The following is a 24,608-nucleotide window of genomic DNA, read 5'->3' as shown; positions in this document are numbered from 1 at the left end:
ACAGAGTCATCAGAAGCAGAAGAGTCAAATTTGGAAGCTATGCACAAGATTTGTTTTACTGAAATTTCACTATCCAGCACTATTTTCAACAGTCTGGATCCTTTGATGTTGGCTGGGGCTACATCATTAGAGCTGGGTTCCTTGCCTAACTTGCACACTGCCTTCATTTTTTCTCCCAAGTTTACTGGACCAACACCTATTTCACCAAAAAATTTGTGTCATGGGGTTTTTTCAACCAGTCATCAGTTGCACCTGATTCTGGAACATTAGCCAACACACTACAGCTCAGTCTTAAAGTTCTATCTCTCTCCAAGTCCTGAGCATACTTTACCTGTTCCTCAATTTCCTCACTGACTAAACTGGCAATATCTTCCTAGATTTCCGTTTCAGTGGTTTCATCTTGCTTCTGGACTTTATCCTCTAGGACACTTTCATGTCGTGTGTTTGACTCTACACATCGTCTTAACAGACCCAGTTGCTTCAATACTTCCCTAGATACAATACATTGTGTTTGACTCTACACATCGTCTTAACCCATTCAACTCCGATGACAAGATGTCTTGTCATTTGGTCAAATAAAACAAAAAATCATAAAACACCAAAATGTTTGATCAAACACCAGAAAAATATGACGTCAGTCCTCGCTTCGCTGCGAGCGAAGCGAGGATTGACGTCATATTTTTCTGGTGTTTGATCAAACATTTTGGTGTTTTATGATTTTTTGTTTTATTTGACCAAATGACAAGACATCTTGTCATCGGAGTTGAATGGGTTAACAGACCCAGTTGCTTCAATACTTGCCTAGATACAATACATTGTGTTTGACTCTACACATTGTCTTAACAGACCCAGTTGCTTCAATATTTACCTAGATACAATACATTATGTGCTTGACTCTACACATTGTCTTAACAGACCCAGTTGCTTCAATACTTGCCTAGATACAATACATTGTGTTTGACTCTACACATTGTCTTAACAGACCCAGTTGCTTCAATATTTACCTAGATACAATACATTATGTGCTTGACTCTACACATTGTCTTAACAGACCCAGTTGCTTCACTACTTGCCTAGATACAATACATTGTATGCTTGACTCTACACACTGTCTAAACAGACCCAGTTGCTTCAATATTTACCTAGATACAATACATTATGTGCTTGACTCTACACATTGTCTTAATGCAATGTTCCTTTTTGTGATGGTGCTCAAATTTTTGGTCTCAATATTCCTATTTGTACAAACATTTTAGTAATATTAGCAAAACTATAACAATGTTTATGTGTCATATGTGTACTGACTGGTATTACTCATGAGTGTCTCTGGTCCCCTTAAGCAAAGGAACAACAAAATAATGTTAAACTGTAACAAAACAGTAGAATGAGGTACTTCTTAATTTACTGCCAAGAACTGAAAGAAGAGAAAAGTAGAACAAAATAATGGAGAGGAAATATTAATAATGAAGAATAAGCTACAGGAAAATGTCTATTCGAATAAGTAAACATTGAAGATAAAAATGAAAATCTGCACAAACTGGAAAAAGCTGATGAACGAAGTGAACGAAAAACCGAGTATAGACAATGTAAACAAATTAAATCATACCAAACAGAAGCGCGTTATAGATGGAAGTAAATAGAACATCGCATACACCCGGTGAGCAATTTCTGAAATTAACCTTGCAGTTGCAAAACAATTTGAAATTCCTTGGTCATTGTGAAACGCTGAAGGTTGACGAAGATTGTAACCAAAAAGGCTACATAGGCAATAAAAAAAAAAGTAATTTGAAGGCGTTCGGCAGTCAACTACAGCCTACATGGTTGCATTGGTGCTTGGAAGTTGCAGGCCATTATGTTTGTAGCTGTTTTGGTCTTTGATACTATGGAAAGAATATCGTAGGTCAGTAATGAGATCAAATTAGATATTACTGCGTTGAAAAAAGCCCAGCTATTCAAAACGCCCTTCCAAGAACTAGGAAGTAGTTTACATTATATACTGTTATTTTATGGTTTTCTAAAGCTAATAAGCCTAATTGAAACGGCATTTACATAAAGGATATGGAATGCTTAGGATGATAAAATCTAGCTCATGATATAGGTAAGAATTGAAGGTATGAGACATGCAAATATCTTTGTAATATTAAATATACCAAGATGTACGCCTGTCTAATTATTTTTCGCCAACGTAACTATTAATTTGCATTACTTGTGTATGGGGTTTCAAATACTCAGCAGAATACTAAGAGCTTGATATTGATATAGGTAAGAATTGCAGTTGTGAACCCTAGCCTAACCTGATTCTTGGGAAATTTAATGATTTTCGCTCATCTTAATTTTTTTTAGAAGTTGCTACTGATATAACTATTTATGGTACATATATGATTCAAAAGACTCAGAATTCAGCTGTGAGACTGGCAAGCACTTTAATAGATACCTAGAATTACTAGGAATTATATGACTCATTATAGAGACTATACAGGGAAAAATTAAAGTGGAGAACGAACATTACCCTGGTATAATGACCAAAGAATACCCAAGCATTATATTTGTGACCCCAGAGTAAGCAAATAGGATGCTGGGGATAGGGGTTCAAATTATTTTCTTGAAAGTCCAGCTGTTATCAACAAGTTGTATAATGCTGGTCCACCACCACCAATAATAATAATGATAATAATAATAATAATAATAATAATGATAATGATAGTAATGATAATAATAATAATGATAATAATAATAATAATGATAATAATTTGTATAATGATGGTCCACCACCACCAATAATAATAATAATAATAATAATAATAATAATAATAATAATAACAATAATAATAATAATAAGTTTATTTGGCAATAAATCAAATACAGATAACAAAAAAACTCAGTTCAAAACCAAAATTGCAATTGCTGAGGATAACACAAAAAAGAATGTGAGCTTGTTTCCATTGTGGTCCTAATTAGACTGCTATTGTTACAGACTATATACATGGGGGTTAAGGGGACCAAAAAACAGTCATGGATAATACCAATCGGTACACATATTACACATTAACATAATTTGCTAATACTGCTAAAATGCTTGTAACACAGAGGATTAAGACCAAAATTTGAACACGAAAATAATAAAGGAACGTTGTATTATGCATCAGGAACAACAGAATAGTATTAAAAGGTACCAAAACAGTAAGAGTGAGTACCAGATCAGTGTAGCACCATTAGTGATATGCCACATTCTGCTACTGCTGTAAAAGCAAGTGTAGGGCAATAAAGGGGGATCCATCCCAGGGTATAAGTAAATATCAAATATGGAATAAAAGGTTTCAGGCCCTCAACAATATCAACATGTAGTTAAAGTGAATGCTACATGGCAGCTTGGATCACCTGTTAATCAATTACAAATTAATTGATTAAAAAGAAACTGTGCCTCAGGACAGTGGACAATTAGACATTAGTTAGAGCACCAGGATGTCAATTTACATTTAAATCAATAGCACCGGAAGCAAAGTACAAGGGACCAGTACTGGTATAAGTAAAACTATAAGGAGTTGGGGGAAAGGTCCAATTACCTTGTTGCCTGGTACTCTGATTCACCAGACTAGTATTATGGTCAGATCATAACCGTTCTGAGACCATACCTGAAACATACACCAAACTATGACAAGCAAAACAAAGGTGGAAACTAGTTTTGAACATCAAACATTGTTATACTACGCGAAACCTCTGAAGGACAAAAAGGGAACGTTAGAATGGTTAAAAGTGAATGCAGATTTGGATGGTATTACTCATGGAGGCTGATACCCCTCACTAGGCTAGTAGTACATACAATCAAGGATGTTCTCGGTCCACAGCTGAGACTTATAGTAATCCTTGACTTTTTTTTTTTTTATTAAAAAAAGTAATCTTGCTATCTGACTGCTTGATGGACACAGTAAGTTCCATGATTATCTGTGGGGTTTTTTTGGGAAAGAGTTACAATAAATGACCTTTAACTTCTGGGTTTGGTTCTCAGCAGATAACATAAAATTACAACTCACATATTAAGGAGCATAATTATGAGCGATATTGTAAACATGGTTTAGTTTCAGCAAAAACTCGCATCAAATATAAGAAACAAAGCATACAAATGTCACTGAAAAAAGTCAGTAAAAGAGAGAATGCTTAGGTTAGGTATGGTTAGAATAGGGGAAGAATGTGCTTGTAGCTTATTCTAACAATTTTGTCGTATTTTCTTTCGTAAATTACTGGTTTTGCACACTTCTCTTACTCAAAATGCTTATCTCCCAGTGCGTACCCGGATGCTAGTGGCTGGGTGTGGTGGTTAGTAATAACAAAAATGGTTTCCGATTGAATCAGAACTTACAATTCGATCAAACTAACATTAAAAATGTTGAAAATGTGCTTCAGAACGAATTAGCTTGTTGGGTGGTTCGCGAATATTAGGATTTATATCCCTAAATGGAATGTAACTTTGGATGATATGATATATTTGTTTTCTCAGGTCAGTTTTCCTCCAGTCCATTGCATCAAGCTCATACAGACCAGTAAAATTATATTTTCGTTAGAGCCTGATATTTTGGCAACTAGCGACTAGTAGGCTGAGTACATTTCCATGCCACTTGTATGCATTTCCACGCTACACTAATTGGTTTTACTAAAGAAATTCACACCTAGGCGATATATGGTAAACTACATTACATCAACGTAATATATTTTTTTCGCGGCGGAAAAATGCTAAAAGCAAATACACTACCGAACGGAGCTGTGTCGAGAGCTCCGAAACGCCACGTTTGTGTTGTCTGTCCTGTCCCATCGGAGTCATTTTGACGATGGCGATGGATATTTAACCTCATAGGAGGTTAGGTTAGGTCAATTCATCATACTTTGATTTATTGGACTTCCGCATCTATCAAAATAAACATGGCGTCGCGAAGCTCTCGTCGCGGCTTCGTCCGATAGAGTATAGCTTTTAGCAATTATTTTTTATTATTCATTTCCGCCAAGAAAATCATATTATGTTGATGTATTCTAACAATTAAAATTTATATTTAATTCTCCATTGCCATATCGTCTAGGTGTTCACTTCTTTAAATTCATCAGTGGTTGTCTTGAGTGACATCCAATGAATATCTGTGAAATTTATATTATCATCAGGACATCACGATCGGATAGTATGGGCCATTAAATGGTCAGTGGTTACAGTGACAAAGTAAAAAAAAAAAGTGCCAAGAGATCCTTCTGATATTTTGTCGCAGGATGAAGTCCATGGAGTCCGCAGCCAATAGAGTGAAACTAGTGGCAGAGGTTGTGTGATACCCGTTCGTCGAGAACTGGTCAGAACCGGGGCCTCTAGTGCGAGTATTCAAGTGGTCGATAAATTCATAACCTAACATATCGGAAGATATTGCTTCCAACCACCATCTGCTGCTACAACAAATTCTCCCCACATTCCTTCCTTCCTGGCATGCCGTATCTTCCAGCTGCACCATCAATTTCTTCATCACCAACTCACGCTCTCAAGTCACCCTACACTACCACCGAGCAATTGTGTGATGGGAGTGTCACTGAAAAACGGACACCGCCTGGGACCTCCCACTGTCCGGACAAGCGTGCTAACCGATTACACCACTGTCGCCTCTAGTGACCACTGGCACATCAATTCATTCCAACGCTTCCCACACGAACCAACAAATAATTCCAGAATTCTTTCACACCCTGATGTTAGGTTTGTTATTGAAACTTGGGTCAGTGTAGATGCAGCAGGCCTGTAGTATAGGACATAGAAAAGTTTAGCTTGTCTATCTGTCTGCCTGCCATAAATTTTCTGTCACGAAACACCTCCGACACTGTAGGACCAATTGTTGCCAAAACTGGAACCTAGATTGATCACACTTATGTCAAAGGACAGCAGACTTGGGTTTCTCTGTTTGCTAGGGGTGTTGGAGAGAATTCGGTAAGGTGTTGGTAGTGACAAATGACAGCAAAATATTTCTATTTGATTCTCAATATGTCATGCGACATATATATTTTTCATGGTGTGTTTATATGTATTTCGATAAACTTAATTTTTTATGGTTAATCCAACATTATATTCAGTAACGAATCAATTTCTTATTGTCTACAAACGATTACAGGCGTTTACTCTTTTTATTTTGTATTTCCAGGACCAGGATTTAACAATCCAGATTTCACCAGGAGAGTCAATCTTAAATTCTATACATTCACTATGGACGCCAGAGAAAAAATATCCGAGTGTGGCTCACGTGATGCAGATTCCTCCCACAAGAGTCGTCTCAAGAGGTATAAAATGACCCACAGAGGAGATAAACCTTTCAAGTGTGAGTTTTGCACCGCAACTTTCACGAGAAAGGCAAGTCTTGGACGTCACGTGATGACCCACACAGGAGAGAAACCTTTCAAGTGTGACCTTTGCGACGCAGCTTTCATCGCGAAACATAGTCTCGAATATCACCAGATGACCCACACAGGGGAGAAGCCTTTCAAGTGTGAGCTTTGCGGCGCAGTTTTCAGAGGAAAGTATAATTTCAAGAGCCACATGATGACCCACACAGGAGAGAAACCTTTCCAATGTGACCTTTGCGACGCAGCTTTCAGATGGAAGCATTCCCTTAGAGTTCACATGAAGACCCACACAGCAGAGATTCCTTTCAAGTGTGACCACTGCGACGCAGCTTTCAAAAATAAAGATAATCTCAAAAGACACATGACTATTCATACAGGAGAGAAACCTTTCAAGTGTGACCGTTGCGACGCAGCTTTCGTTGCGAAACAAGGTCTCGAATACCACCAGATGACCCACAAAGGAGAGAAGCCTTTCAAGTGTGAGCTTTGCGGCGCAGTTTTTAGAGGAAAGCACCACTTCAAAAGCCATATGATGACCCACACAGGAGAGAAACCCTTCAAATGTGACATATGCGACAAAGTTTTCACGAGGAAAAGTTCTCTTAGAGATCACATGAGGACCCACACAGGAGAGGAGCCTTTCAAATGTGACCATTGCGACGCAGCCTTCAAACATAAAGGTAATCTCAAAAATCACCTGGCGACCCACACAGGAAAGAAGCCTTTCCAATGTAAACTTTGCGACGCAGCTTTCATTGCGAAACGTAACCTCAAATGTCACCAGATGACGCACACAGGGGAGAAGCTGAAGTGTGAGTTTTGCAACGCAGTTTTTAGAAGTAAGAAGCAGCTCAAAGACCACATGATGACCCATACAGGCAATAAACCTTTCCAGTGTGACCTTTGCGACGCAGCTTTTACAAAAACGTCAAATCTTCGATATCACGAGATGACCCACACAGGAAAAAAGCCTATCAAGTGTGACATTTGCGACGCAGTTTTCAAGGGAACAAGTGGTCTCAAATATCACGTGATGACCCACACAGGAGAGAAGCCTTTCAAGTGTGAATTTTGCGACTCGGCTTTCAGAGCAAAGGAAAGTCTCAAAAACCACATGACGACCCACACAAGAGAGAAACCTTTCCAGTGTGACCTTTGCGACGACGCAGCTTTCAAGAGAAAGAGTGCTCTCAAGTATCACGTGATGACCCATTCAGGAGAGAAGCCTTTTAAGTGTGACCTTTGCGACGCAACTTTCAGAAGGAAGGGGGAAATTCGACGTCACATGATGACCCATACAGAAGAGAAACCTTTCCATTGTGACCTTTGCGACGCATCTTTCAAGGAAACGAGTGGGCTCAAATATCATTTGATGACACACACAGGAGAGAGGCCTTTTCAGTGTGACCTTTGCAACTCAGCTTTCAAATTAAAATCAGTTCTTCGACGTCACATGGCGACCCACACAGGAGAGAAACATTTCCAGTGTGACCTTTGCGACGACGCAGCTTTCAAGAGAAAGAGTGCTCTCAAGTATCACGTGATGACACATACAGGAGAGAAGCCTTTCAAGTGTGACCTTTGCGACTCGACTGTCAAAACGAAGGAACATCTTCGACGTCATATGATAACCCACACAGAAGAGAAACCTTTCAAGTGTGACCTTTGCGACGTAACTTTCAAGGGAACGAGTGGGCTCAAATATCACGTGATGACCCACACAGGAGAGAAACCTTTTCAGTGTGACCTTTGCGACTCAGCTTTCAAATTAAAATCAATTCTTCGACGTCACGTGATGACCCACACCCAGGAGAAAGCTTGTTAAAATTTTGCTACCGACGTTACTATTAATTTGCTGTACTTTTGCATGTTTTTTTTTTTTTAACGACTCCGAATGTTAAGAGCTAACCAGTGATATAGGTAAGAAATGTAGTTGTGAGACTGGCAAACATATCTATGAATACTTTAAAGATGTAGATTGTATGGCTTATTACGACTACACATTATGAAAGAAAAAATATAGTAACTATAAGTAGAGATTAAAAATTATCTTGTGTTTTAACGACCTAAGAATATTTTATCATTGTATGTGCTTCCCAGAGAAAGCAAATGGGATGCTAGGGTTTGTGGCTAAATTTATTTACTGCCAAAGTTCAGCCTGTCCACGTAGACGGGTACATTCGTTTGGGTGTGGCCTACAAACCTTATTTAAGACCGTTATATGGGAGAAAGAACAGTGATGAGCCACAAAACTCGTATCAAAATACAAGAAGCAAAACATACAAATAATAGTAAAAAAAAAACATTTCCGTGAAAAGACTGACAGAGAGAGAGACTGTGTAGGTTAGGTATGGTAAGAGTAGGGGGAAGAATGTGTTTGTTTTTTAGAGCTTATTCTAACATTTTTGTCGTCGTTTCTCTCGTAAGCCACTGTGCACCCAGACGTTACTGGTAGGGGCTAGAAGGGGGAGGGGGGTTGTTCAAACAATTTATTTCCGATAGAAACTAAATCCTATCCTATCAAATCAACAGGATATCTTTTTTTTTAATGTGTGAAGCTCCTGTAACGAGATGATCTTTTCTAAAGTCAGGTATCACATACTGTATATGCAAATGTTGATTGTGGTTCTTATTCGTGGTTAGAGCCTAATTGTAAATCCTACAGGCATTGTTTTCATCACAACCACCTCTACCGGTTAACATATTTTTGCAACTAGTGTGTCGACCTCGTCACTTTCAGTTCCCTTCTCTCCGTAATTACTGTTAACTGTCCCTTTAAATTGTTTTGTATTCTTTCTTCCCTTCACTTTCTTTTCATCATTGTCTTAATGTAAGTTAGTCACTCATCTGTAGGCCCCATGCCTCAGTTCCTCCTACTTAGTCAAGTTCCACTGAATATAAGCTGCTCGTAGGATATTTAAAACGGTTTAATTTTTTTCTTGAGTCTTCACTACTTCTACAACTTAGTTTAAGTACACCAGAGGACTCCCCCTGGGATCCCCAATCCACTCACCAAGCTAACTCTGCTCCGACATCACTACTTCATCCAATAAGTGCCTCCCCTTAAAGGCGTGACTTTTCTTCCTTGTACTAATAATTTTTCTCCACCCTTTTCTCCAATCAGAGAGACTGTTACAATGTTTCGAGCAATACTGCTTACGGAAGCAATCTTGGTCACGAAGCGGAATGGCTTAGTGTTTACATATCGTCACATCAGCGCCAATATCGATACCCTAACTGTGTTTACAAACTTTAGACGGTGAGCGAGATTATGCAACTCTACAACTCCTTCGCGGCTATAGTTTTCAAAGCATTTAACTCGTAAAAATGAATTTCTCGCCACTTACCTCTCTACCTATTTGTCTTCTACTTGTCTACCTTTATCTAGCAGCCTCTTACATAGTGACCAGTAGGCTAAGTACATTCCCATGTCATGTATATTCTTTTCCATAGCTATCATCAGGCTATCGAGATAAAAAGAGGCATCTTCCATTGTGTTTGGATATCATGAGCCAATGAATGGCCAGAATTTACAGTGAAAAACAAACAAACAAACAGGAGATCCTGTCCATGGTGAGGACCGGTGTTCTATCGCAGGATGAAATCCATAGAGTCTCCAGCCACCCGGAACTCAAGATATTCATCCGTTTTAGACGCCAATAGAGTAGAACTATTGGCAGAGGTCGTGTGATACATGTTCGTTGAGCACTGGCTAGACTAGGGGTCTCCAAAGTGGTCTGTGCGAGTACCCAAGGGGCCAATAAATACCCAGTCTATCATTTCGGAGGAGATTGCTTCCAACCATCATCTGCTGCTCCACACACATCTCCAACCATTTCTCTCCGCTTTCCACCCAAGCAATTGCGTGATAGGGAATGATACTGAAAAGATGGCACCGTCATGGAGCATCGATGAAGGTGGTAAGTTGAGGACATAAACTCACGGGTTTACGAGCCAAGTGGTTGAGGGAGCCAGGGTGGCTTGAGATGGCCGTGCGTCCGTTGGCTTCGGGCGGAGCATGCCGACAGGAGACCTTTTGGTCCATATCTCGTTGTGCAGCATCCTTCTGCCAGCCCCAACCCCCTTTGTACGGTTGAAAGGGGGTCAGTCGAGATGAAGTCGATTACCATTCGACTTCATTGGTGACTCGTTTTATAATGGGGTATAGTAATTGAGTTACGTTAATAAATTTAGTAGCGGATACTTGAAAAGAGCAAATGGAACGGATTGGTGTATGTCGAGGGAGAAAGAGTCCTTTATTGCATTTTTTTGTTGAAAATTAGCGAAATGACATCAATCCAGTTACCTAAGTATGAGAAGAGGGGGAGTCAAGAAGTAAGTCAAGGTTGGAGTGGGCGTGCGTGATTGGGTTAGCGCCACGGACGAGGGTATAAGCAAGTTGAGATATCTTGATTATGTATGATTTAGTGTACCAATAGTTTTGAAGTTTAATAAAACGACAACGAAGGCAGCAGATTCTCTCAGTTCCCCCTGTCCACCGGTCGTTGTGTCCGTAAAGTGTCAACCTCTAGGAAGACAGGGCATAACATGATATCGGTAAGTATTCCATGATTCTCGTGGACACGGATATGGAACTAGAAATCATGACCTCAAACTGCCAGGAAATATATTTTATTTGGGAGTGGATAGAAACAACTTCGCCAACCGTGTAGTTAATGACTGGAATAAACTTTCAGTTCGATGCTACTCATACATATTTACGATGCAAAATTGAATGACGAGGTCAAAATTTGATACTTTTTGTGCATTTTTGTATGGAAATGGATACTTATGTAGTTCACCATCTTATCGGAATTTTTTCCTTTGTATTTCAGTCAAACGTCACTGACATTTCTTTTGAATTTGTTGACGGCCTAAATGAGCCCTTTTGCTCCCTCATTCATATCAAATTCCCAACTCCGAGGCCCACCAGTACAAGCAGTTTGTCAGCTGCAAGATGCTCACCCATTTTTCCAAACCCAGCCAGTCAGTGTTGCCGTTTTATGGGATTAAGAAAAGTGTGAGGGAAAATGACTCTGTGTGACTGTGTCTGTACACCTGCTTCGGTCTGTCAAGAAGCGCCAAGCGAAAAGAATATGACTATCAATCGTACTGTAAGGGCTACGGTGTGAGAAAATCCAATAATGCAACTTATTATATTCAAGAATTAACCTCCATATTAAACACTTTGTAAGAAAATACTTGGATATTTTTGGATACTTTTCAGTATTTCTACGGATACATTTTTGATAAAATTGTGGATACTTTTTTCATATTTTCCTCTGGGATCATGATGATCCGGAGATGTCTTGTTGATTGTCTCAGACTGGCGATTTCCCGTCTAGTTTTCTCTGTTTTCTTTTGTTTCGGTGGCTGAAGCAGTTGGTTCAAATCCTACATGCGACTGTCATAAGAAATATCAGATTAACGTCGCTGTCACTAGCGAATTTCTCTCGTTGCCACTATAATTTCCCCTGTTGTTTTGGCTAAGGTGACGAGTCCTTCCCAATGATTGTTGGTGTCTTCACTGCTGGTGTGCGCTGCTTCTTCTGTTTTCATTTCTTTTATAAAGTACCTTATAAAAAGGGTATTGGAGTAACGATCGTAAAGTATCTAATCATTATATTTGTGCTCTAGAGGAAGCAATTGGGATATTGTGGTAAGCGGCTACGTATATTTACTTGAAAAGTACAGTGTTTATCAAGAAATTGTAGATCGCTGGTCCACCTACAGTGGTATTTTTTATGCCCTACAAACCTTGTTAAAAACAATATTGGGTGAAAGAAAGTATAGTGGCATGCCACAAAAGTCACATAAATTACAAGAAATAAAACATGCACAGGCTACTTAAATCTTTGTGCCTTTTGACTATTCTGAAAAAAGTGTTGAAAGAAGCCCAGCGTCTCACAACTTGTGCAGGTGGGTTAGAATACTCAAATTACAGTGAAGGCACTTCAAGTACCAGTAGCCCTTTAATAACTAGGAAGTAGTTTACTATATATAGAGGTTTTAAAACACTTTCAAATAACAATTGAAATTTAACGTGTGTAAAAGTAGGTAAATATGGAGATGTTTACCAGTCTTATTGATATATTTATTGATTTAATCACTACAGATGTTACTATTACTTTGCACTTCTTACATCTGGGGTTTAGAATACTCAGAGTGATAAAAGGTGGCCGATGATATAGGAAGACTTTTGCAGCCTTGAGACCAGCTAATATCTTTATTATACCAATAAGTTCAGCTTCAAAAAACAGTGTCATCATTAATTTGTGATACTTATGCAGTGGTTTAGAAATGGTCAGAATGATAAGAGCTATCCAATGATATAAGTAAGAGTTCTTTGTCATCTATTGTAGTGTAACCTAACCTAACTCTTGGTATATAAATATGCCCATCTTATTTTTTATTTTTTCCTCGCTGCCGACGTTACTATTAATTTGTGGTACTCATATATCTATATATATATATATATATATATATATATATGTATATATATATATATATATATGTATATACATATATATATACAAATATATATGTGTATATATATATACATATATATATATATATATATATATATATATATATATTTCACGTAAGTAGCAGTTGCCGACAAGACTAACGAGTTAAACACCATGTGAGGACGGAACCTTTGTTTGTACAACGTATCGCTTATGACAGCTTTTTCAAGTACATCATATATATATGTACAAATGTATATATATATTAGATATATGTATGTGTGTGTGTATGTATACATGTGTATACATATACATACATATATATATATATATATATATATATATATATATATATATATATATATATATATATATATATACAGTATATATATATCTTTCAGCTCCCCAGAGAAACCAGATAGGATGCCAGGGTTCGTGGCTCAATTTATTTACAAAGTTCAGTTGGTCTACCTAGATGGGTATATTTGTTTTGGTAAGACCTACAAATCTTGTTAAAGACTGTAAGATGGGAGAAAGGACAGTGGTGAGGCACAAAGCTTGTATCAGACACAAGAGACAAAACATACAAATGCCACTAAAAATCTTTAAACCAGATCTCTCTGAAAAGTGAGAGAGACTGAGACTGCTTAGGTTAGGTATGGTACAAGTAAGTGGAAGAATGTGGTTGTTTTTATAGCTTAATCTAACCATGTCTAGTGCTAAAATGGCACAGCTGCTGCCAAAAATGTAGTGCCAATGGTGACACCAAAATGTTTAATGAATAGATGGATGAGATGTATATAACGCCTCTTTAAAACAGTGTTCATTCAAGAGCGCCACCTATGAGGAAAATCAAATATGTCTATATATAATGGTGATTTGGGAAGTATAAAACTAAGTCTAATTATTTTAGTAGTAATGACTGCCAACACCCAAATGCTCCCCAATAACACATAACTTGACTCTACTACTTCTTGAATAAACACTATTTTATTCCATTCTCCTGTAAAGCCACTTTAACGTTACTTATAGTAGCAGTGTCCAGATTGGGTAATTAAAGAATATTACTAGTTATCACTCAATTATTAAATTGTAACAGAAATAGAACAAAAGTATATGTAGGTATTATAAAAAATTACAGTAAACACAATTTGGTCCAAGGTATCTGAACAAAAAACCGTCATGGATTATCATCTTTGAGACAATGATATACTAGCTAGCATATATAATTCAATACCTAATGGCATAGTTAGGAGAACTTGGATTCTTACAATCTAACCCTCTAGCTATTTATCCAATGTTTAGTTCGTCGACTTCCTATCAAACCTAACCTAAAATTTTCTATATCTTTGGGAGAGAGTACCTGTGGCCACAATTGCACTTTACAATTTTCACAAATTTTCCAAAGAGATTCTTTTGATCACACCATGGGAAAGGGAGCTTTGTATCTTGCAGTGTCTAGTTTTTTCTTAAATTCATGTATGTTATTTGCACACACTATTGTTTTGTCCAGTTTGTTCCAAGTGTCCACCACTCTGTGGATTTTTTTTCAGATATCTTCTATAACTATCTTTTTTTATTTATTTTTTCCATGTCTTCTTGTGTTTCTCTTCTCCCAATTTAGCAAGTCCTCTCTATCAAGTATTTATGTGTCTTTCATGATGGTCAGTAGGTCACCTCAATCTCCTCTTTGTTCCAAATTTAACCAGTCTCTCTTCATATGACAAGTTTGAAAGTGCTGGGGCCATTTTCGTGGTCGCTCTCTGGATTCTTTCAATTTTCTTTATATTCTTTTAGGTACTGGGTGACCATAATGTCATAACATACTCCAGTCTAGGCCTTATTAGTGTGACTAGTATTTCTTTTGAATAATTTCTTCATCTAAATTGGTAAACACCACTTTTATTGATCTTAGCAAGTTATAAGATCCGACAATTTTGTTTATTTGTTTATCAGAAGACAAGTCGTTTGAGATAATTACTCCCAGGTTTTTTTCAGATCCCACTTTGCTTAGTTCCAATTGTATATTGTCCTGATTTTTTTTTTTTTCTTTTTCTTTTTTGGACTTCATTTCCAAATCTCGTTTAGGTCTCTCTGTAGTTCACACTCCGTTTCGGTTTTCACTTTCCTCAACAATTTAGAATTGTCTGCAAAGAAGCTCATGAACATTTCACATCTTCATCCATGCCATTCACATAAATAAGGAACATTACTGGAGCCAATACAGATACCTGTGGAACTCCAATAATTACCTCTCAACCTGAACACTTTTCTCTAAGCACTACTCTCAATTTTCTACCATGCAGGAAATCCTCCATCCAACTTAGTAGGTTGCCTGGTATCCCTCCTATGTTTTCCAATTTTTTGAATTATTTTGTGTGGTACTTTGTCGAAGGCTTTTTGTAAGTCTGGAAAAGCACAATCAGCTCATCCATCCATTTCTTGTAATATATCTATTAGTCTTGAGTAGAAACAGATTAAATTTGTGGTACATGATCTTCCCTGTCTGAATCCAAATTGTCTCGATTTTATTATAATGTTTTCTTCCAGGTGTTTTACCCATCTATTCTTGATAATTTTCTCACACATTTTGGCTACAGTGCTTGTTGATAAGACTGGTCTGTAATTAGTTGGTTCTTTCTTGTTTCCTCTTTAAGTATTGGTACAATGTTGGAATTCTTCCCAGTCCTTTGGTCTTTTTTCTTCTTGGAGTGAGCAACTTATTATGTTGTATATTTTGTCCATTATTTCTTCTTTGCATTTTTCTAGTAACCAGTTTGCAGTTCTGTCTGAGTTGTGCGATTGTTAATTGATCAATTATTTCTTTTCATGTTATTATTATTTCCCTTATGGGGGAAAATCATACTTCACTCCCTTTGTTCCAATGTTGTACTTTTTCTCTAGTGAAAACCGACTTGAAGTGATTGCTCATGACTTTGGTCATTTCTAGATCTTCTGTGTATTCTGTATTTTCTTGGCATAGTTTCATGATTTTCTGTTTATTTTTAAATTTACCATTCACATATCTATGGAATAGTTTGGGTTGATGTTTACATTTTTCTATGATGTCATTTTCATAGTTTTTTTCCTCTGCACACTTTTACATATTAATTTCTATAGTTTATATATATTTTCCATTTATTTTTCAATATTTTCCCCATATTTTCCAAGCTTTGTTCTATCCTTTGCCTCACTGCATATTCTGTTGAACCAGCATTTAATGTACACCTTTTGTTTCTGTCTTGGTACATACCCATTCACTCCTTCATTATAGATTTCAATCAAGATTGCCCATTTCTCTTCCACTTTTGTTTCTTCAGTATAGATTTTTTCCCAATTTGCATCTTGAAAGAATTTCTTTAGTTTTCCAAAGTCTATTTTGTTGTATATCAATCTTCCCTTTCTGTATTTTTCATTTCTCTCCATATATATTTCTTCCTTTAGTTCAGCCTCTGTTAGTATGTGGTCACTCTTTCCAAATGGTGTCTTGTATTCAATTTTATCCACAATTTCAGGTTCTGTTGTAATTATTAAATCCAGTCCTGACGGTTCTTCATTACTTCTGTATCTGGTATTTTCATTGACCCATTGTGTCATTGTATGTTCCATGGTCATGTTCAGTTGTACATTTCACCATAGATCCTCTCCACCCTTCACTGTCATCTCCCAACAGATTTCTTTGCAGTTAAAATCCCCCATAAGTACCAGGTTACCTCCATCCTTTAGTATCTCGTTTAATGAATGCCTTGCACCATCTAGCATCCTTGAATGCTCGCTCTCTTTCAAAGAGCCCGTTATTGGGGGGCACATAAATCACCACAATCTTTCTACTTTTCATGTCTCTGTCTTTGACTTATATCGTGATCATTTCCACATTGTTTTTACCCTCAGTAACCTTTGTCACATTTAAGTTTTTCTTTGCCAAAAACATGATTCCTCATCCAAGTTTCTCATTTCTGTTTTTAATAAAATAATTGTATAAACCGTGTCCAACATTATTAGGCGGTATTTGACACCTTAATTTCTTCTCCACAATCCCCATTATGTCTGGTTTTTCATCTGACAGGTAATTGTTTAGTTCATTCAATCCAGAGATTAACCCGCCAATGTTAGTATAGGCCACTTTTAATTTTTTCTTTCTCCATCCCATTTTCCTGTTTTTGTTTTGCCCACTCTGATGTACCACTTTCTCAGCCACATGTCTATGACCCCTCTAATAGAACTACTTGCCATCGGTCTCCGTTCTCTCTGCAGTTTTCCTTAGCTTCACCTTTTAGTGTCTTTTCTCTATTTCCTCAGCATTCATTTCTATTTTTATCCATATCTTGTAATGTTCGCTCCTTGCCAACTTGCTTTTTCTAACATGTCTTCTACTACCGTTTGTGATCTTAGTGTTATCTTTAGGGGTCGATTTCTTTCCTTAAAATATTGTCTATATCTTTCTCTACTTCCTGGTCACCATCTTGTATTTCTTTTAGAATTGATATTGCCCTTTCCTTTTCTGCCTTTTCTCTCGTGTATCTCACCAGACCATGTTTTTCCTTTTAGTCCATACACCACATTATATTTTTCTATCCACTGCATTTTCTTTAATTACTTGAATGAGTGTATCCTTTTCATTTTCCTGTATTTGTTGTACTATTTCTTTAAAAGCAATTTCTTCATTTTCTCTGTTTTCATTAGATTTCTTGATTTTTGCATACTTTCTTCACCTAAGGTTTCTTCAATTCTTTCAGCCATTTCTTGTATTTTTTGTTACTTACCTCTTTTTTAAGTTCTCACTATTGGTAGTATAATTAGTTTTCATCTTTTCATTTCCACGTTTAACTTCCCTTATATAGGTTTTTAATCCCTTTAGCTCATTTCTTAGTTCAGAATTTTATTTCTTCGGATCAGATATCTTATTGTTCTATGAATTCGTTCTCCCACCATTTTCTATTATTACTCAACTCCATTTCCATATCTATGATTCGACTCAAATTTCTTCTTTCGTGCCTACCAAAACCAGAAAAGGGGTCTTCATTATACAGTCCAAACCTTCCTGGCGTTTCAAATCCTCTATTTACATTAGACCTAGATGGCTCTGCTTTTGAAAGACATTCGACTCGAAATTATCGTTTTGATTTTCTTGCATTTCCTCTCATTAAATCAATTTAACACTGCAGAGAAATAATTTTGAGTGATCACAATTGCTCCCCCTCCCATTCACTACAAACCAAGCCTCCTGTTTTCCTTGCACTATTGAGAATTTTCGTCTTCCTTCGAAGCTCAAGTTCGTAGATGTTGTTAGCTCGGAAGCTCGGGTGCGTTTACATATGTTTGGTTATACTCCATCAACCCATTTTCTCCCTGTTATGATGGTGGGGGGAGGTTCCGGGCTTTAGACTCATTTCACAGATAACTTAGAATGGCTGAGAGTATTAATATACCTGTTATGTAGGGGGTTCCGGGCTTAGACTACCCATGCCCACACGTGAAACACAGCATGGCTAGCGAACTACCGACTACCGCTTCGTACTATCACTCAAGACTTTGTTATTTCGTTTCTCGATATAATATCTACATCTCATAACACCCCCTAAATTATTCCTCTAATGGAATCCTGAACTGGAGGGTGTGGGTTTTTCTCAATCTCCTAAATCTAAGGTTCCCATTCTATGCTTAAAAGTGGCAGTTTGCCGACAAGATTGACGAGATAAACACCATATGAGGACGGAGCTGTAATATGAGGAAAAAGCTGTAATAAGCGAAACGTCGTACAAATAAAGGCTCCGTCCTCATATGGTGTTTATCTCGTCAATTCCCAGTCTATGTTTACATCCGAATGCGTTCTAATGACGTCACGGAGGGGTGGAGTTAGTTCACCCATAATGCCTAGCGATTTCGCTAATATATTTTTGTAGAAAAATGCAATTAAACGAAAATTATGTTCAATTATCTGGCGGTACAAATGTTGCCGTCGTTTCTCTCGTAAATGACTGGGTTTGCACGCTTGTCTTACTCAAAATGTTTATTTCCCAGACTTTAGTGGTAAGGGGCTTGGGCGCGGGGGGAGACGGTTAGTACAAACAAGTTATTTCCGATAGAAACACAACATCCTATTCGACCAAATCAACAGGAACATTTTTGTATAAAAAACACGAATTCGCCTAATGGGTGTCTTGCAAATATTAGGATTTACATCCGTAAATGGAATGTAACTTCAGATAATATGATATGTTGGTTTTCCACACTCAATTTCCTTCCAGTCAATTGTGTGAGGATCCTTTGACAAGGTGATCTTTTCTGAAGTCAGATATCACATACTGCATGTGCCAGTGTTTGTGATTCTTATTTTGTGGTTAGAGCCTAATTGAGGCATTGTTTTCGCCACCTCCACCGGTTAACATATTTTTGCAACAAGTGACCAGTAGGCTGAGTGCATTACCAAGTCATGTATATTCTTTCCCATACTGCGCTATGTAGTTGTCGTGACAGACATCCAATAAATGTCAGTAAAATCGATAGCTATCATCAGGACATCAAGATCGGAAGAGGCATCTCACAAACCTTAGTCACCCAGACTACCAACGAGCAGTTGCGTGATAGGGAGCGTGTCACTGAAAAGCTGGCACCCCCCCCCCCCGGGAATCGATCCCCGGGACCTCCAACTGACCGGGCAGGCGTGCTTACTGATTACACCACTGTCGCCTCTAGTGACCTCTGGCACAGCAATTCATTCCAATACTTCCCACAGAAACCAACATATGAAACCAGAATTCTTTCACAACCTGATGGGTTTGTTATTGAAATTTGGGTAAATGCCGATGTACCGCACGCCTGTAGTATAGGGATCTGAGAAGTTCAGCTTGTCTGACTGCCTGCCTGCCATAGTTTGTCTGTCACGAAACTGCTCCGCCACTATGGGAAAAATTGTTGCCAAAATTGGAACCCAGATGGGTCATTGTACTTATAGATGATCATATGCCAAATGACAGCAAACATATTTGGCTCTCTCTGCTAGGAGTGTTGAAAAGCTTGTGTTAAGATGGTGTTGGTAATGCCAAATGAAACAAACCTATTGTTCTGTTTATTTCTCAGTATTTCATACGACATATGAATTTATCATAGTGTGTTTATACGGAATTGGGTAATTAAAATGATATGTTTAATTCCAACTTTATATTCAATATTCAACACGTTTCTTATTATTTACAAATTATTGCAGACGTATAAAAGCTTTAGTTTTTATTTTCAGGATCAGGATTTAACAATCCAGATTTTCCTTGGGGGAGTTGACCTTAAATCCTATACTTCCGCTATTGACGCCGGAGAAAAAGCATCCCGATGAGGCTCACGTGATGCAGATGTCTCCCATAAGAGTAGTTGTCTCAAAAAGAATATAATGACCCACTTAGGAGAGAAACCTTTCCATTTTGTCCTTTGCGGCGACGCAGCTTCCACAACAAAAGCAATTGTTCGTTGTCACATGATGGACCAAACAGGAGAGAAACCTTTCAAGTGTGACCTTTGCGACGCACCTTTCACAACAAAGGCAATTCTTCGATATCACATGATGAACCACACAGGAGAGAAGCCTTTCAAGTGTGACATTTGCGAAGCAGATTTCAAATTAAAATCGCATCTCAAGCGTCACGTGATAACCCACACTGGAGAGAAGCCTTTCAAGTGCGAACTTTGTGACGTAGTATTCAGTATGAAGCATAATATCAAAAAACATATGGCGACCCACACAGGAGAGAAGCCTTTCCAGTGTGATGTTTGCAATGCAGCTTACTTTGCCAAAGTTGACCTTGAACATCATCAGATGACCCACACAGGAGAGAAACCTTTCAAGTGTGAGCTTTGCGACGCGTTTTTTAGAAAAAGGTCAACTCTCAAAGACCACATGATGACCCACACAGGCGAGAAGCCTTTCCAGTGTGACCTTTGTGATGCAGCTTTCACAAGAAAGGCAACTCTTCGATGTCACGTGATGACCCATACAGGAGAGAAGCCTTTTAAGTGTGACCTTTGCGAAGCAGCGTTCATAACAAAAACAAATCTTCGATGTCATGTGATGACCCATACAGGAGAGAAGCCTTTCCAGTGTGACCTTTGTGACGCAGCTTTCACAAGAACGGGTGATCTGAAATGTCACATGATAACCCACAGAGAAGAGAAGCCTTTTCAGTGTGACCTTTGCGACGCAGCTTTCAAATTAAAAGCACATCTTCGACGTCACATGATGACCCACACAGAAGAGAAACCTTTCCAGTGTGACCTTTGCGACTCAGCTTTCACAACGAAGGTAACTCTTCGGTATCACGTGATGAACCACACAGGAGAAAAACCTTTCAAGTGTGACCATTGCGACGCAGCTTTCAAAAGAACGAGTGCTCTCAAATGTCATATGATAGCTCACACAGGAGAGAAGCCTTTCAAATGTGATATTTGCAACGCAGCCTTCACGGCAACCTTAAGTCTTCGACGTCACGTGATGACCCACACAGGAGAGAAGCCTTTCAAATGTGATCTTTGCGAGGCAGATTTCAGAATGAAGCATCACCTCAAAAGGCACATGGCAACCCACACAGGAGAGAAGCATTCTTAGTGTGTCCTTTGCGACACAGCTTTCGAACGTGACCTTTGTGACGCAGCTTTGGCAATGTAGTCAAACATTTGAATTCGTGCCATGATTCACACAGGAGAGAATCCTTCCAATTGTGACTTTAGCTACGCACTTTTCTTAAACTAAAATCTCTGAGATTATGTCACAACTCACACAGAAGAGAAGTCTCTTAAGTGTGAACTTTGGAATACACCTTTCAGAGGAAGGCATCATCTCAAAAACCATATGGTGGCCCACCCAGGAGAGAAACCTTTCCTATGTGACCTATGCGGTACAGCTCTCATAGTGAAATGTGACCTTGAATATCACATGACCCACACAGGAGAGAATCCTTTAGGTTTGCGACGTAGTTTTCAGAGGAAAACATATTCTCAAAAGGCACATGACGACCCCACGTAGGAGAGAAACCTTTTCAGTGACTATTGCGAAGCAACTTTGAGGGTAATGGGTCCTCTCAAATATCATATGATGACTCACACGGGAAAAAAGCCTTTCAATCGTGACTTCCACTTCACAGCTCTCATGACAAATCCTTATCTAAAAGCTTGCACGAGGACCCACACAAGGGAGAGGCCTTGTGTGACCTTTATGTTAAATCTTTCTTACACAAACTAATTTGAAGATTCACCGAGGGGAAACACCTTTTCAATGTGACATTTCCATTGCAGCTCTCAATAAAGAATCTTGACAGACATGTGAAGATCTGCACACGATAAAAAGTATTTGAAATGACCTTTGCAGTTTTTTTTCTTCACAAAACATCAATATTTATGTCGTACAGTGACCCATACAGTGGAGAAACCTTCCCGAAGTGTATTCTCAATAAAAGTGTGTTAACCTATATATGAAATAAATAAAAAAAATTGCATCTTTTCTTTAAAAATTGATGAAACGTCACCTCAAAAGGCACATGGCAACCCACACAGGCAAGAAACATTTCTAGTGTGTCCTTTGCGACAGTTTTCTAATGTGACATCTTATCTATATGGGAGGAGTATATGATTACTTGAAAACGCAATACATACTTGGAGTTGAAACTATTCATTTAAATGCTAAAACATTACCGCTTGTTAGTCCTTGAATAAATGTATTTGTCTTGTAAAAAACAAAGACGTGTGACTCTACTGCGGTTAAAAATGTATTATTTAACCTATCCAACAAGATTTTATTTCGGCCGAGAGGAACCCACCACACATCGAGAAGTTTAACAGAGCATGTGTAGTTTCCTCCCAATTTACGTTTCATTAGCCCAGGACATTAAACTCTACCAATTCCAGAAGTGGGTTTATGTCCTGGGACCAAACGTTCGCACAAGTGGCTATTGGCGAGTGTTGGATTAAGAGACCTAGGTTTACCGCCTTGGTGGCGTGTGGTCAATGTGTTTCTCGCAGTGCTGAGTAAGTTATGTTTTGATGTACCAATGAAAGCGGTAACTTCAGGGCATACACCCACGAGTTTATGAGCCATGTATTTTAGGGGGCCAGGGTGGCTTAGGTTCTGGGACCTGTGCAGCGTCCCTCTGCTACTCCCACTGCCCATTGTAGGGTTGAGAGGGGTCAGTCAAAACGAAGTCGATTACCATTCGCCTTCATTGGTGACTCGTTTATCAATGATATATAATACTTTAGTTTCACAGGCCCCATAGCAAATGTTTGAGAAGATTGAGCGGATTGTTGAGGGAAAAGAATCTGTTGCTGTACTTTGATGAATTTTAGTGAGATTGCATGAGTATCGTGGGATAGGTGGAAAGTCGATGAGTTCGAGCCAAAATCCGAGTTGGAGAGTTGGAGTTCCTATCTAGAGCGGATTCTGCTGAACCGTTTTTTTTTTTTTTTTTTCAGATTCTATATCCTATCAAGTTTTTTCCCATGTCCTCTTGTGTTTCTTTCCCAATTTAGTAAGTCCTCTCAAGTATTTCTGTGCCTTTCATGATTCTGTAGATGGTCAGTAGGTCCCCTCTCTTCTTTGTTCCAAAGTCGGCAATATCAATTTAGCCACTCTTCATATGACAAGTTTGGAAGTGCTGGGACCATTTTCGTGATTGCTCTCTGGTTTCATTTTTCCTTATATTCTTTTAGGTACTGGGTGACCATAATATCGCAACATACTCCAGTGTGAATAATGTTTTTTTTTTTTTTAAAGAATTTCTTCTAAATAGGTAAACGCCACTTTTATTGAATAACACTATTTTATTCCATTCTCCTGTAAAGCCACTTTAACGTTACTTATTGTAGCAGTGTCCAGATTGGGTAATTAAAGAATATTACTAGTTTTCACTCAATTATTAAATTGTAACAGAAATAGAACAAAAGTATATGTAGGTATTATATTAAAAAATTACAGTAAACACAATTTGGTCTAAGGTATCTGAACTAAAAACCGTCATGGATTATCATCTTTGAAACAATGATATACTAGCTAGCATATATAATTCAATACCTAATGGCATAGTTAGGAGGACTTGGATTCTTACAATCTAACCTTCTGGCTATTTATCCAATGTTTAGTTCCTCTACTTCCTATCAAACCTAACCTAAAATTTTCTATATCTTTGGGAGAGAGTACCTGTGGTCACAGTCGCACTTTACAAATTTCACAAATTTTCCAAAGAGATTCTTTCGATCACACCATGTTTATTTGTATTTTACCTAGTTGAATTTACCTAGTTGTGTCTCATGGGAAAGGGAGCTATGTTCATGGTGTTCCACCTTTGTATCTCACAGTGTCTAGTTTGTTCTTAAATTCATGTATGTTTTTTGCACACACTATCGTTTTGTCCAGTTTGTTCCAAGCGTCCACCACTCTGTGGATTTTTTTTTTTTCAGATATCTTCTATAACTATTTTTTTTTTTTTTCCCATGTCCTCTTGTGTTTCTCTTTCTCCAATTTAGCAAGTCCTCTCTATCAAGTATTTATGTGTCTTTCATGATGGTCAGTAGGTTACCTCAATCTCCTCTTTGTTCCAAATTTAACCAGTCTCTCTTCATATGACAAGTTTGAAAGTGCTGGGGCCATTTTCGTGGTCGCTCTCTGGATTCTTTCAATTTTCTTTATATTCTTTTAGGTACTGGGTTACCATAATGTCATAACATACTCCAGTCTAGGCCTCATTAGTGTGACTAGTATTTCTTTTTAATAATTTCTTCATCTAAATTGGTAAACACCACTTTTAT

At 38.0% G+C, this 24,608-nt stretch overlaps 2 protein-coding genes across 3 annotated transcripts; both read left to right on the top strand.

Annotated features, from left to right (window-relative positions):
- Positions 1 to 777: 777 nt before the first annotated feature.
- Positions 778 to 8,389, top strand: LOC143030674 (uncharacterized). Its single transcript, XM_076193852.1, has 2 exons — positions 778 to 1,657; positions 6,159 to 8,389. Exons 1-2 carry the CDS (start codon positions 1,627 to 1,629, stop codon positions 8,180 to 8,182), a joined length of 2,055 nt encoding a protein of 684 aa, XP_076049967.1. The 5' UTR covers positions 778 to 1,626; the 3' UTR covers positions 8,183 to 8,389.
- Positions 8,390 to 11,683: 3,294 nt separating this feature from the next.
- LOC143030673 (uncharacterized) lies at positions 11,684 to 22,301 on the top strand. Of its 2 annotated transcripts, none has more exons than XM_076193851.1 (2): positions 11,684 to 12,016; positions 20,062 to 22,301. In XM_076193851.1, the coding sequence occupies exon 2, from the start codon at positions 20,209 to 20,211 to the stop codon at positions 21,415 to 21,417; it is 1,209 nt and encodes a 402-aa protein (XP_076049966.1). In that variant the 5' UTR covers positions 11,684 to 12,016; positions 20,062 to 20,208; the 3' UTR covers positions 21,418 to 22,301. The 2 variants fall into 2 exon arrangements, with proteins under 2 accessions (XP_076049966.1, XP_076049965.1); XM_076193850.1 differs by having other exon boundaries at positions 11,684 to 12,276.
- The last annotated feature ends 2,307 nt before the right edge of the window (positions 22,302 to 24,608 follow it).

The sequence above is a fragment of the Oratosquilla oratoria genome, chromosome 12, assembly GCF_046742065.1.
Source record: "Oratosquilla oratoria isolate Oo_2021 chromosome 12, ASM4674206v1, whole genome shotgun sequence".
Taxonomy (NCBI): domain Eukaryota; kingdom Metazoa; phylum Arthropoda; class Malacostraca; order Stomatopoda; family Squillidae; genus Oratosquilla; species Oratosquilla oratoria.
The sequence above is the reverse complement of the archived record's forward strand: the minus strand, read 5'-3'. Positions and strand labels throughout refer to the sequence as shown.

Excerpts from the sequence above, each read along its gene's own strand:
- LOC143030674 (XM_076193852.1), top strand. The coding sequence starts at position 1,627 with ATGGAAGTAAATAGAACATCGCATACACCCG. Across the intron at positions 1,658-6,158 it reads TAGAACATCGCATACACCCG|GACCAGGATTTAACAATCCA; the intron begins GTGAGCAATTTC and ends TTGTATTTCCAG.
- LOC143030673 (XM_076193851.1), top strand. The coding sequence starts at position 20,209 with ATGACCCACTTAGGAGAGAAACCTTTCCATTTTGTCCTTTGCGGCGAC.